Source organism: Zalophus californianus, chromosome 9 (genome assembly GCF_009762305.2).
Source record: "Zalophus californianus isolate mZalCal1 chromosome 9, mZalCal1.pri.v2, whole genome shotgun sequence".
Classification (NCBI taxonomy): Eukaryota; Metazoa; Chordata; class Mammalia; order Carnivora; family Otariidae; genus Zalophus; species Zalophus californianus.
In genome coordinates, this window is record NC_045603.1 from 101,079,046 (window position 1) to 101,092,150 (window position 13,105).

At 40.8% G+C, this 13,105-nt stretch overlaps 1 protein-coding gene across 4 annotated transcripts in view; it reads left to right on the forward strand.

Moving 5' to 3' along the window:
• The first annotated feature begins 3,095 nt into the window (after positions 1-3,095).
• The window catches only part of PARP11 (poly(ADP-ribose) polymerase family member 11), a 44,446-nt gene continuing 34,436 nt past the window's right edge, over positions 3,096-13,105 (forward strand). For 3 of the 4 annotated variants that reach the window (XM_027594467.2, XM_027594468.2, XM_027594466.2), the window contains exon 1: positions 3,096-3,294. Coding sequence is in view for 1 of the 4 variants with exons in the window: in XM_027594466.2 (XP_027450267.1) it covers positions 3,277-3,294 (18 nt within the window). In the remaining 3 variants the exon portion in view is untranslated. Of the gene's footprint in view, positions 3,295-3,789; positions 3,895-13,105 lie in introns of those variants that run through there. The other variant, XM_027594469.2, reaches the window with a different exon arrangement.

Below are 13,105 nucleotides of genomic sequence, written 5' to 3' on the forward strand. Positions count from 1 at the left end.
CGGGCTCCCTGCTCAGCAGGAAGCCTGCTTCTCTCTCTCCCACTCCCCCTGCTTGTGTTCCTTCTCTTGCTGTCTCTCTCTCTGTCAAATAAATAAATAAAATCTTCAAAAAAAAAAATGAAGTATAGTCCCAACCCTACAAACGTTTGAGGAGTTGGTCCTAATCTTTCCAGTTAAACTTGCTTTGTAAAAATCCCCACCTTTGAAGAAGAGCTAAATAACTTAAACTGCTGCTATTCACTTAACAAAATTTGTTAAACACAGACACAAAAAACGCCAGTAACCATGGACCAATTTCATTAATTATAAATAAATTTTAATCCTAAATAAAAGATTAACAAATTGAATCTGGCAGTGTATTCAAAGAATAATGAATATATGGCAAAGCAGAGTTTATTTCAAGAATGTAAGGGTGGGTTGGACATTAGGAAATCTACTATAGTTCATTATATTAATAAGTCAGAGTAAAAAGTCAATCTGGTAATAGACCTTAAGAGACTGTTAATAAAATTTAACCTCCTTTCCTAATTAAAATCTTATAGTAAATTAGGAATAGGAGAAAACTTCTTCAAAGATGACAGTGTGTTTTTTTAAGATTTTATTTTTAAGTTATCTCTACACCCAATGTGGGGCTCGAACACACACCCGAGATCAAGAGTCACATGCTCTACCAACTGAGTCAGCCAGGCGCCCCAAGACAACAGTGTATTTAAAGGATATCAAGAATCAACTAGGGGCAAATATTTGTCTTACTACATTATAGACTGAACGCCCATTATCTTGTCCTGTATTCTCCAAAAGTTTTCTGAGGTTTTGGCCAATCCAACAGGAAGAGAGAAAATGCATTATATGTAAGTGACATGATTGTTGACATAAAAATTCAGAGAGATCAGCTGGCAAATTATTAGAACTAATAAGACATTTTCAGTGTGTTAGGATAAGAGATAAATAAATAAATAATAAAAACAAAGTTTCCTAATACACAGTAATGATAAATATCTTATTCGCGATAATACCAAAAAAAAAAATCTAGGCACAAACTTCCCAAAAATTGTGCAAATCTTTGTGAAAATTTTTTCAAGTCTTTGAAATTTAAAATACCTAAATACACGAAGAGATGTATTCCTGAATTTGAAAATTTTGACTCGCGAATTTGAAAATTTTTAAAAAAGAGAATGAGGAGAGGACTTATTTTATGAAACAGCAAATATATTACAAAGCTACAATGATTATAAGTGCGACATAGCACAGACCATGAGAGACTCTGGACTCGTGGGAACAAACTGAGGGCTTCAAGGGGGGGGGGCGGTGGGAGGATGGGGTGGCCGGGTGACGGGTATCAAGGAGAGCACGTGTTGTGATGAGCCCTGGGTGTTATGCGCAACTAATGAATCATTGAACACCACGTCAAAAACTAATGACATACTGTATGGTGACTAACATAACATAATAAAAAATTTTAAAAAATAAGTATGACATAGCACAGGAATAAGCAGAGAGCTGACAAAATAGACAAGGGTGTTTAGAAACAGAGACACACACACACACATTTAGTTCATGATTAATGGTGCCACTTCAAAGTAGTGGGGGAAAGAATAGGTTATTCGACAGGTGATACTGGGGCAACTGGTTAACCATTTGCAAAAAGTAAAGTGGAAAAAAATAAGGCGAAGAAACCTATCTCAATCCATTTACAAGAAGAAATTAGAGATTTCAAATTTACACATTATTCTTGAGTATAGTTTGGCAAAATGTTTTAAAATTTGAGATTTCTATAATCTCTTATTAAATGATCCCATTAATTTTTTAAAAAATTTTTATTTATTTATTTGAGAGAGAGCACATGCTTGAGCGGGGAAGGGGGACAGGAGCAGAGGGGGAGGGAGAGGGACAAGCCCCAAGTGGGGTTCGATCTCAGGACCTGAGACCATGACCTGCACTGAAACCAAGAGTCCCATGCTTAAACAACTAATTCCAACGAGATAAATGGACAAATGTACAGAAACGTCTGTACAAGAATGTTTATTGCTGCACTTTTTAGAATAGTAAAAAATTGAAAACCATTTACATGTCTGTCACAATGGATTATTTCAAAAATGTGTGTGAGAGAGATATACATACAAACCTTGGAATGCCATGAGTCTGCTTCAAAGTGACGGAATAGATTTATATATATTGGAATGAAGGCTATCCACATGATATTAAGTGAAAGAATCACGTTCCATATCTGTAGGTCGTCTTTGATTTTTTTTTTTTTTTTTTATGTGTGGAGCTATGGAACAGCCCAGAAGGATATATGACAAGCTGTTTCTTTTTCCTTTTCCCTGGGTAGATTCTATTTTTTTGCCTAGGAGATTCTCCCCATTTCTTAGAGCTCTTTATCCAGGTAACTTCAATAGTACATCCTTGAGGTCTTAGGTTAAACTCTGTTGGGGGAAGAAGGGAAAGCAGAAACCCTATCCCTAGGTAAGCAAGATCTCATCGAACCCTGTACTTGCCACACTACCTACAAACCATACTGCACTTTCTTATTTATCATATTACTTACTTTTTGGGTTTTTTCCCCCTAGACTCTAAGCTCCGTGAGGGCATGGACTGCATATGGGTCTAGCGTTCCAGAGCCTAGCACGGTGTCTGGGAAATAACTGTCGCTTTTTGAGCTCTTACAGCATGCCAAATACTGTGGTTGGCGTTTTAAATGATCTCACTACACCCTTAGGTAGATGCTATTATTCTCTCCATTCTGAAGACGGGGAAATTGAAAGAGGGTGAAGTTTGTCCCAAAAGCCGCTGGCCCCGCTGGGATTAATTCCCAGGCCTGACTCTTGGCCACTACACTCACTATATAGTGATCAATAAATACCGGCCGAACTACAGCCAGCCGCGGCTTGAGGGTCACTTGACGGGGACGTTGCGCTGGAGACAAATTACTGAAAAGGTGATCGGAGGAGAAGCCCTTTAAACTCGCTCACAAGTTAGACACTCGCAAGCCCCGCCCACTACGACCCGCCCACCAGCCCGGAAGGGAGTGGCAGGGGCGGGGCGAGCTTCCGGGGGCGGGGCGGGGCCAGCGCTGGTTGGCCGGCTTTGGGCGGAAGTCGGGAGGGTCGGTGGTCCGAAGACGCTGGCTTGTGACAGGGCGGGGTAGAAGGAAGGCCTACATAAAGGTTGCCTCTCCATCCCTTCGCTCCTGGGGACCCTCGGAAAAAACCCAACACCCCGGCCCCGCGGCTAGCCCCTTCCCCCAGGCTCTCTCCGCTCGATTTCGCCACCGTTATGTGGGAAGCGAATCCGGTGAGTAGCCGGGCGGGACGGGGCGGACCCAATGGGCGGGGTTGAGGGGAGAGGGGCGGGAGGGGGTTCCCGGGAACTGCTCCCCCTCACCCGCTTCAGGCTGGGTGTTGAGTTCCGGGGCCCCGAAGATCCTGGCCCTTGCAGCTTCTATAGTTTCTGGCTTTTGAGCGGTGGAGATGGCTCCGTGGGTCCTCCAACGCATTACTACTTTCTGTTACAGTTATTTATGTGACTTGCTGTGCTTTCTCCACCTCCACCTCCCCCTCCCCCCACCGTCTTTTTAAAACTTTGTGTTTTGCTTCCTAATCGGAGTTCCGGGGCTTCGGACCTGTTCCTCTGCCTTTGCCTCAGGTGTACCTGCCAGTCCCATCCGTCTAAAGCGAGGGGATTCGACCCCCGTGTGTTGAATGGGCCTAAGAGGAACCATCAGTGCTCCTTTTTCCCTTCTTGGTGGTCAGTCATTTCAAACTTGGGGGCACCGAGTGTATGTTCGAAGCCTCTAGATGGTGAAGTTCTTAGATTTTTTTTTTCCCAGTGGACAGAACTGATGACCTGGAACTTTTCAACTGCAAGTCTTGTCTCCCTCCTTGTTTCGCTCCGGTATTTGCATTGTGTTTGCATGTATTTTTGTCTGCTTTGCTTTTATACATTTCTTTAATGTGCAGCTCTCAAAGAGTGGAATCCGTCTGCCCAGAGTATTCCATTCATCTCTTGTTAGAGTTGAAATCGCCTAGTAACATGGCAAATGTACACCTTAGGAGTTGACTCGGGAAATGGCAGAATCCCGTTTTCAGCAAATTGTTGGGACTGAATGTGTGAAACTACCCCGTGTGCCGAGATAACTGCCCAAATTTACTTACAACCCCGTTTTCATACTTGGAATACTCTTTTGCTGTAATCAACACTTTTTTTTTTTCCATTTCTGGAATATATTTCCAGATGAGCTGGAGTGTTTATCAGTTAATTCTGTTATGTTTTTAAGATTTTATCCAGTAGGAACTAGTCTGTTGGTCTGCATTTGTTGGTTGCACGTTGTGGTTGCATCCCAGTCCTTCATGTTACTGGTCGTCATCTAAGATCTTTTTTTTTTTTTTTTTGGTTCATACATATAATCCTGCAGTATCAGGCCACATCACAGGAAAGTAATTGCTGGGATTTGATTTTAGCAAAAATAATTTAGAATTATGAGAATGTGCTCTCTGCTTTTGTATTCAGTTTCACTATCTGTCATCAACAGTCTTCATGTTCTACCATTATACATATGTGTGTGTATGTGTATATGAGCATCTGGCGTCTGTGTCTTCAGTTTTTATTAGCAGTCCTTTTCGTCTTGGTTTCTCCATAACCAATTTTTTAGTCACCTAGGTATATCTTACTTGAAGTCACATGTTTCAAATTCTTCACTATATTGTAAGCTCCCTGTGGGCAGGGATTTTTGTCTGTTTTGTTTATTTCGGTATCTTTAGGCTAGAGAACAGAGCCTGGCACTTAGTAGGCACTCAGTAAATATCTGTTGAATTAGCAAAGGTGACTGGATTAGTACTAGAGGGAGTCCTTTGCTCCTACTGTTCATTCTCCCTCCTCCATCACGTATACTTCAGCAATTTGTATGTTTGTAAGGATTATAAAGACATTAGTGAATGTCTTATAAATTTGTTTTTTATATAGCATTATCTCATTTCTTTGTAAGGAACGCTGTTTCTTCTGACATCACCCTAACGATTTTGCTTGAGTTCACCAGAGCAGACTGACCTTTGTTAATAGTGGCAAACCTTCCACATATAATCCCACATTCTTCTTTCAACCCTTATCGTGCTACCCTAGTATGTCTTAATGCTACTGTGTTTTCTTACTGTACTGGTTTCCTTCCTATGAACATATGAATTCTGCCAATAAGGACAGTTTAGTTTTTAAAAATACAGTCAACGTTCTATATGTGTGTTTCTCTAGTAATTTGTTAGTTTATAGTAATAGAAGCAGTATCTGGACAGTTTGTCCAGCTATGCTCATGGGATGAAAATTAATTTTTTTTAAAGATTTTTATTTATTTATTTAACAGAGATAGAGAGAGAGCACAAGTAGGCAGAGCGGCAGACAGAGGGAGAGGGAGAAGCAGGCTCTCCGCCGAGCAGGGAGCCTGATGCGGGGCTCAATCCCAGAACCCTGGGATCATGACCTGAGCCGAAGGCAGCCGCTTAACCGACTGAGCCACCCAGGCGCCCCTGAAAGTTAATTTTACTGTTACCCTAAGCCAAACACATTGGAAATTAAAAAAAAAACAAAAAAACAAAAAACTACAGTGTATCCTAAAGATAAATGCAGATGACTTTTGCATTACCCATCAGTTGAAATTACTATTTGCCATTTCTTACCATTGAATGAGATAATAAATTCTACTTTGTGAAGCAAGGCCACTGTGAACTGCTTTAATTGAGGTCTTCTGCCTAATTTCTCCCTGTATATTTTTGATAGCATCTATGGCCTTAATATACCACCCATGAGCTGCGGATATACCTCCTATTGCAAATATACCTTCTGTATATTGGCTTTGAGAAAATGTTACACTGATGCTGGCCATGGTAATACTCAGGAAGCAGCTGCCCCTTCCAAGTGAAAAGTCTCTATGACATGGTTTGAGTGTGGAAAATCAGCACTGAGCTTATAACATTTCCTTGGGGGAGAAACCTAAAACAGAATAACCAAGGAGTTATAAGCTTTTGTCTCAGTACAAAATTTTATTTTATCTTTCAAGACAGTCGTGAGGTCAGTGATATCTACTCAAGCCTTTCACTGACAGGCACCTTGAGGTAAGCATTATGTCCCTGCCAAGGCAGATCTGATTGACAGAAGTAGCAGGCGCACTCAGTTCTGGTATGAGCTCTTGGCAGTTCGCCATCCACCTGGGGGAGGTAGCCCTTGACTAATGTCCCCCAGTTTAGAAAAATGGCAAAGTCTGTAGAAAAGGAATTGAAGGGGTTGCCATCACTGCTTTGACTCTGTGTACCTTGACTTTATCCTGCCTTTCTCTGCCCTCTGTGTCATTGTCTTTCTTATTCCTCTTGGCGGCGAGTAAGTAATCACTGTTACATATGAGGGAGTTTCAGTTTCCTTTTCTCGCACTGATGAAGGAAACTGAAAAATGACAAACATCTGTAAGATTACACACCCATGTATTACAGTATTAAGACCTTGCTTTCAGTGATAAAGTCTTCCATAATTCCTTCCCACATATGAACTCATATTATTCAAAGAATCTGATGAGTTAGCTAAGGGAGGGGGAAGTGATTTTCTCAGGACCATGCAGGTGAGTATGCGGCAGAATTATATGAGTACCCGCGTCCTGTTGCTGGGCGACAGCAGTGATAACCTTGTGTATTGGTGCGGTGCTTTACCTGCTGAGCCATCTTTTTCTCTGTTATTTTATATTCACAGCTGCTTCCAGACTCACTTGGCACTATGATTCTTATCTCTCCTTTTTCTGTCACGCTTCTTGAAAGAATAGTCTTATACTTTTTGTCATTCTTATTCATACCTCTACTCCTCCAGCCTCACCTCTGCCCCTAACACCTCACTTGCTAGGAGGTCACCAAGGACTTTTGAATCAACACATCGGTAGTGACTTTTATGCCTCCAACCTCTTCTGTCTTTCTGCAACATTAAGGCACTAGAGGTGTTTTTTAGGACTCTTTTTTATTTTCCTGGGTCTCTACTGCTTTGGATTTCTTCTTTTTATGATTTATCTTTGAATCATAATCTTAACTGCACTTCCTTCTGTCCCTGAAATGTTCTACTGTTAACCTTTGTTTTTTCTCAGCACATCCTTTTTTTGGTGAGCTCCAAGGCTTCAGATACTACTGTAGTGAATATGCCTGCCAAATGTACCTTTTCAGTCCTGACCCTATTCCTGAGCCAGGTGATGGACACTTCTACTGGTTGTCTCTCTGACAGTTCCAAGTTGGTACGTCAAAACTGGACTACCAGAGAACCCAATCATTGATTCATTATTTCACCCACTCAACAAATATTTACTAAGTATCTACCACATATAAAACGTTCTAGGCACTAGGGAGGGGCATTACAAATATGGATCAAGTCAGAGTCTGCCCCTCAGGGGTCTGGCAACATAGTTTGGGGAGTGGAACCTTCCTAGTCCCCCAGAGGATACTGGGGGACTAGGAAGGTTCACTAACATAAGTTACATTTGAGCTAGGTGTCGAAGTTATAGAGGTGGTTCTTTGGGAAGGGCAAAGGAGCAAAATGACCACAGACCCCAAAGGTGAAAGATGGGCAAGTACAGTTTGGATTAAGGAGTGAAATGGAAAAAGTGCATGTCTGATGAGTCAAGTCTCAGGATGGGCATTTTCAGAGAATGAGGATGGAGGGGTTGTGGGTGGTGGTATCTAACATGAGTGTAATATCTCTTCTGAGTCAGGCAGCGTCCCTCAGGCTTGGGGGAGGATGGAGGTAGGATTCATTTCTGGAAATGAAAGTTCTACAGCGAACATAGTGTCTGTGAAGATGTGTTTGTAGATCCACGTACAGTCATGGGTTCATATGATACCTGTGTCTTGGCATTCTTTCTAATTGTGCCAGTAGTGGATTGAATTAAGCTTTGAGTAGTGTGATGTGCCAGGGTTTGGTGGCTGAGGCGGCACTCAACAAAGCATGCCCCCGCTGAGCTTATCTGATACCTGTGTGAGGTAGGAATTAATAAATGATTAGCCTCCCCTTTTCAAGGATGATACTAGGTCTCAAAGTTTGGTGACCTTTCGGAATAAGGATAGAGCCGGGTTGTAAATCTAGGACTTTCTGGCTCCAGAACACATACTCTTTCCAGTCTGCCTTAACATACAAGACTTAAAAGTGAGTAGAGAAGGACCTGTGAGGAAAGACACGGAGTCAGAGAATAAGAATGAGCTGCAGAAAATCACGCCCTTTGTGTGACACCAACTCCCATGATGTTAGAACTTTTTTCTAGGGGTGCAGCACATGAACAGCAGTAGGGAAACGCTGCGGCCTCCCCAGGATGGCTACAGCAGATGCAGCACAAGGCCGAGGGAGTGAGTCTAATGGTTTCTGGAGTATCAGAGTTTGTGATACAGGCTGGAGGCAGACTTTTGTTAACAGGTTTGAAGGATGGAGTGAGGTGAAATGCTGAGTATGACCCACCTGGTCTGAAATACGCAAAACGTTGAGGTCTGTGGCTTATACAACTCACCCTCTAAGAGTCGGATCTGCTTTTGAAATAGTATCTGATGGCACTCATCTATATATTGAGCACCTATGGTAAGCCAATCCGTTCTAAGCCTCAGCGTTTACAATGGTGAATGAAACAGACCAGGTCCCAGCCCTTAGGAGCTTGCAGTCTAGTGCAGGGAGGCAGACATTAAGCCAATAATTATACAAATAACATTTAACTGCAATTGCAGCAAAAGCTCTAAAAGAAAATAAGAACAATGACAATGTATAATAGGGGGAGTTAATATTAGACTGGGACATAGGTTAAGTCCACTCTCTGAAAGCCACTTTTACAGCGATCTGAAGGATTGAGCAAGAGTTAGCCAGGTAAAGGTTGGATGGGGGGCAAGGAGGGCTATTTAGACAGCAGAAACAGTGTGGGCGGAGACCCTGAGGCAGAAAGGAGCTTGGTGTTTGAGGCAGAGAGAAGCTGTGTGTGGCTGGAACCCAGTGAACCAGCACATGAGGCCAGGAGGTAGGCAGGAACTAGCCAAGCACGGCTCTGTGGCACATGTTTAGGATTTTGAACATCATCCTTAGAGGAGTGGGAGGCCATCAGAGGATTTTATATAGGAAGGGGAAGGAACATATCTGTGTTTTTAAAAAGATCATTCTGGCTGCTGTATGGAAAATGAGTTATGTATTAGGAGGTGCAGAATAATGGCCTCCCAAAGATACCCACATCCTAATTCTCGGACACTGTGAATATGTTAGGTTACATAGCAAAGGGGAATTAAGATCCTAATCAGCTGACGTTGTGATTGGGAGATTGATTACTTTGGATTATCCAGGTTGGCCCAGTGTAACCACAAGCATCCTTAAAAGCGGAAGAAGGAGACAAAAGAAGTGAGTCAGAGAAAGGTGTTATTATGGAAGAATAGTTGACATTGCTGGCTTTGGAGATTAAGTAAGGGGGCTACAAGGCAAGAAATGTGGGTAGCTTTTAAAAGCTGGAAAGGCCAACAAAACAGATTCCCCGTTACAGCCTCCAGAAGGGAATCAAGCCCATGGTGATTTTAGCCTAGTGAGTTTCATGTCAGACTTCAACAGAGGTGTAAGATAATAAATTTGTGTTGCTTTAAGCCACTAAGCTTGTGGTAATTTGTTCCAGCAGCAATCGAAAACTAATACCGAGGGCCATCGGAAAGGCCATTGTAAGACCACTTAGGGAGCTATAGTGTAGTCCATGGGGTGGATGAAGGTGATCTGGACTGAATTGGTGATAGCAGGGAGAGAGACACATAGGTGGATCCATTCAGACTGCACTTTGGATGGAGAGTGCTAGGTTTCTGGCACAGGCAGCTGGAGGAATGAAATATTTTCACTAAGATGGGGAGATGGGGAGAGGGGAAGATATGGCCGAGACCAAGAGTTTGGCTTTGGGCCTCTTATAGGTTTAATGCGCCTATGAAGCATTCAAGCAATAAAGCCAAAGAGGCAATTGGTAGGTGGGTCTGGAGAGTAGGTGAGAAGTGGCAATTTTGGTCTTAGTCTGTGTGGATGGCTTTTAAAATCATGACGGTAAGTGAGACCCCTAGGACAGTGTTTCTCAAACTTTTAGTACCGTTGCAGATCACCAATCTTAAAGAAGATAGTAGTATTTAAAAAAATTAATGTTTTCATTATAGAAAAAAGATAGTTTTGCAGCCTCTTACAAAGTGTGTATCTAACTTATTTTCTTTTACTTTATTTTATTATGTTAGGTCACCATACAGTACATCATTAGTTTTTAATTTAACTTGTTGAAAGATAGCTCGAGATGTAGGTTAGATCCAGACACTGATTTTTTTTTTTTTTAAAGATTATATATTTATTTATTTGACAGAAAGCGAGAGAGCACAACCAGGGGGAGCGGCAGGCAGAGGGAGAGGGAGAAGCAGGCTCCCCGCTAAGCAAGGAGCCTGATGTGGGGCTTGATCCCAGAACCCCGGGATCATGACCTGAGCTGAAGGCAGACGCTTAACTGACTGAGCCACCCAGGCGTCCCTGACTTTTTTTTTTTTTTTTATCCTGTATTTGTACTAAATTAGGAAATTCCATGTTACAATTATAGATTGTCAAGATTTGCAACTGGTGTTTGCTGGCTCTGTCAGATGTTTTAGAATGCCAAGATCAAACACATATTGGGAAAGTATGAGAAGATTTCTCCCAGAAGACTATTCCTAGTGTCCAATCAGTTGCCAAATTGACACACTTAAAAGATTAAGTAACTGTAGGAGCAAATGTTTCAACCAGCCTGAACATTTGGAAGATAGAAGCAAATGTATTCTTAGTCTTTCTTTGATTACTTCAGTCTCTGGAAAGTATCTGTTGGAGTTATGTTGTGACATTTGGATGTGTTCTTTATATATCCACAATAATAAAATCAGTCTCACTCTCTGATGAGTGAAGAAAGCCATCAGAATCTGGGAAGGAATCACACCCTAGCAATTGAACCATTTGTAGCATAGTTTCGTGACTGAAAAATCTGGTATCTTGTTCTCCTCATTAAAAATTGGGAATTTTGGCCTTGAAATAGTAGGCTTAGGTTATTTCAGATGCTGAGTGTATTTTAGCTGTATACTTAAAGTAGGCCTCTCGGAATCAAATATGGCTATTAGTGTTAACAGCATCATAAAGAAATATTTTTATCTCATCTGTCCTTTTGGAAACTCTTGTCAGCACTTTTTTTCCTTGATACCCTTTAAACTCAAGTAGAAGGGTGATTTTGTAAACACTGCCATTTCCACACATTCGAGAGCACATACTGAGTTGTCAAGATTTGCTGATAGTTAATTTTCATTGTTTTCTTCAACACTCAGTTACAATCAGGAGGCATATTGTTTACGTCTTTCTAATTGTTCCATGTGTTTAAAACGCCTTTTAGTGATGCAGCAATACCTTTTCTTGCTGTTTGTATAGCTCATGGTCTGTCAGTTTTGGTGGGTTGCACCTTTTCCAGCCCATGTCACAGCTCACAGAAGCATCATCGTCTAAATGAAAACGGTCTTTGTGCTGTGAGTTTTCACTGATAAGCAGAACAAAAAGTTGTTGAGTACTTCTACCTCATTACAGAGTATATATGCTATAAGAACTGATTTATGTTTTCTCTACAAGTAGTTTGTTCAATTTTAAAACAAAGTATATGCTGAAACACTCATGTGATAATAATTGCTCTCTCATTAACATGTGCCATTGATACTCTGTGACTTCCAATAGAGTCATTTAATAAAGAAATTTTGTCAATAGCTTGTTTCTTTTCACAATTTGGTTGGGCATTAAATTTGGACTGTTTCTCAACGATATCAAGACCTTTACCTGTTTTAGCTGAGGAATGCCTCTCTAGTCTTAGTCTCTTCTCTACCCTATCAACAAAGTAAATTGATTTGAGGCTTTGTTTTAAAATGATGTGAAAGTTTACTTGGTTTTACACCACCATATTTGCTGAATGCTAGCTGATATGAACTGATCAGCATAGACTAAACATAATGACATAGTTGGTAACTTTAAAGAAATTAAAGTTTTCATGAAAATCATTATTACTCTTATATTTCAACTTTACAAATATATATGAACAAATTTCTTTAATTTCTCCTCTGAAAACGCCTGTGAACTACTTCATAATTCTTGACCGTGTTTCGAAGATGCTGAGAAAGACAAGAAAAGGGGCTAGGACTGAGCCCACAGAGCCTAAAAGTTACAGGCTGCATAGAAATTAAGGTACAAAGGAGACCAAGAACTTGTGGCCAAAAATTCAAGACAATCTAGAGAGTATGATTTCATGGAAATCAAGAAAAGAGTTATATAGGACAGAGGGTAAACTGTGGAATGTTACTGAGCAGTCAAGTAAGATGAGAACTGATAAAAGAGCATAGGATTTAGCAACATTGAAGCTCATTGGAAGTCCTAGCAAGTGCTGTTTCTTGTTTGTTTGCTTGTTTGTGATGGTGGTGGAAGATATTGGGCCAGAAGCTAGAAAAGCTAAATTAGAGTGGGTTTTAGAGTGAATGGAAAGTGAGGCAATGAAAATGGTGTCTGTAGACAAAGAATTATAGTTAATCCACCAAAGGAGATAAAATGGAATCCTAAAATTACTCAATCTAAAAGAAGATTGAAAAAGATGAAAAGGGGAACCGAAGAACAGATGGAACAAAAGCAAATAACAAGATGATAAACTTAAACCTAACTATATCAATAATCATACCAAAGTAAATGCTGCAAACATGTCAATTGGAACGCAGATTGTCAGATTAGAGTAAAAAGTTAAGACCTGACTCTTAAGTTGTCTACAAGAAACACACTTTGAATATAAAGACACAAACAGGATAAAACTAAATGGAAAGAGAGCTATGGTGCTGACACCAGTCAAGAGAAAGCTTGAGTGGTATATTAGATTTCAGATTAATGATATTATCAGGGATAAAGAACGTCATTTCCTATGATAAAGAGTTCAGTTAATCAGTGACAATCCTAAACATTTATATACCTGATAATAGAGCTTCAAAATACATGAAGCAAAATTAATGGAACTGTAAGGGGAAATAGACAAATCAATCCCATTCTAGTTGGAGATTTTAATACTCCTCTCAATAAT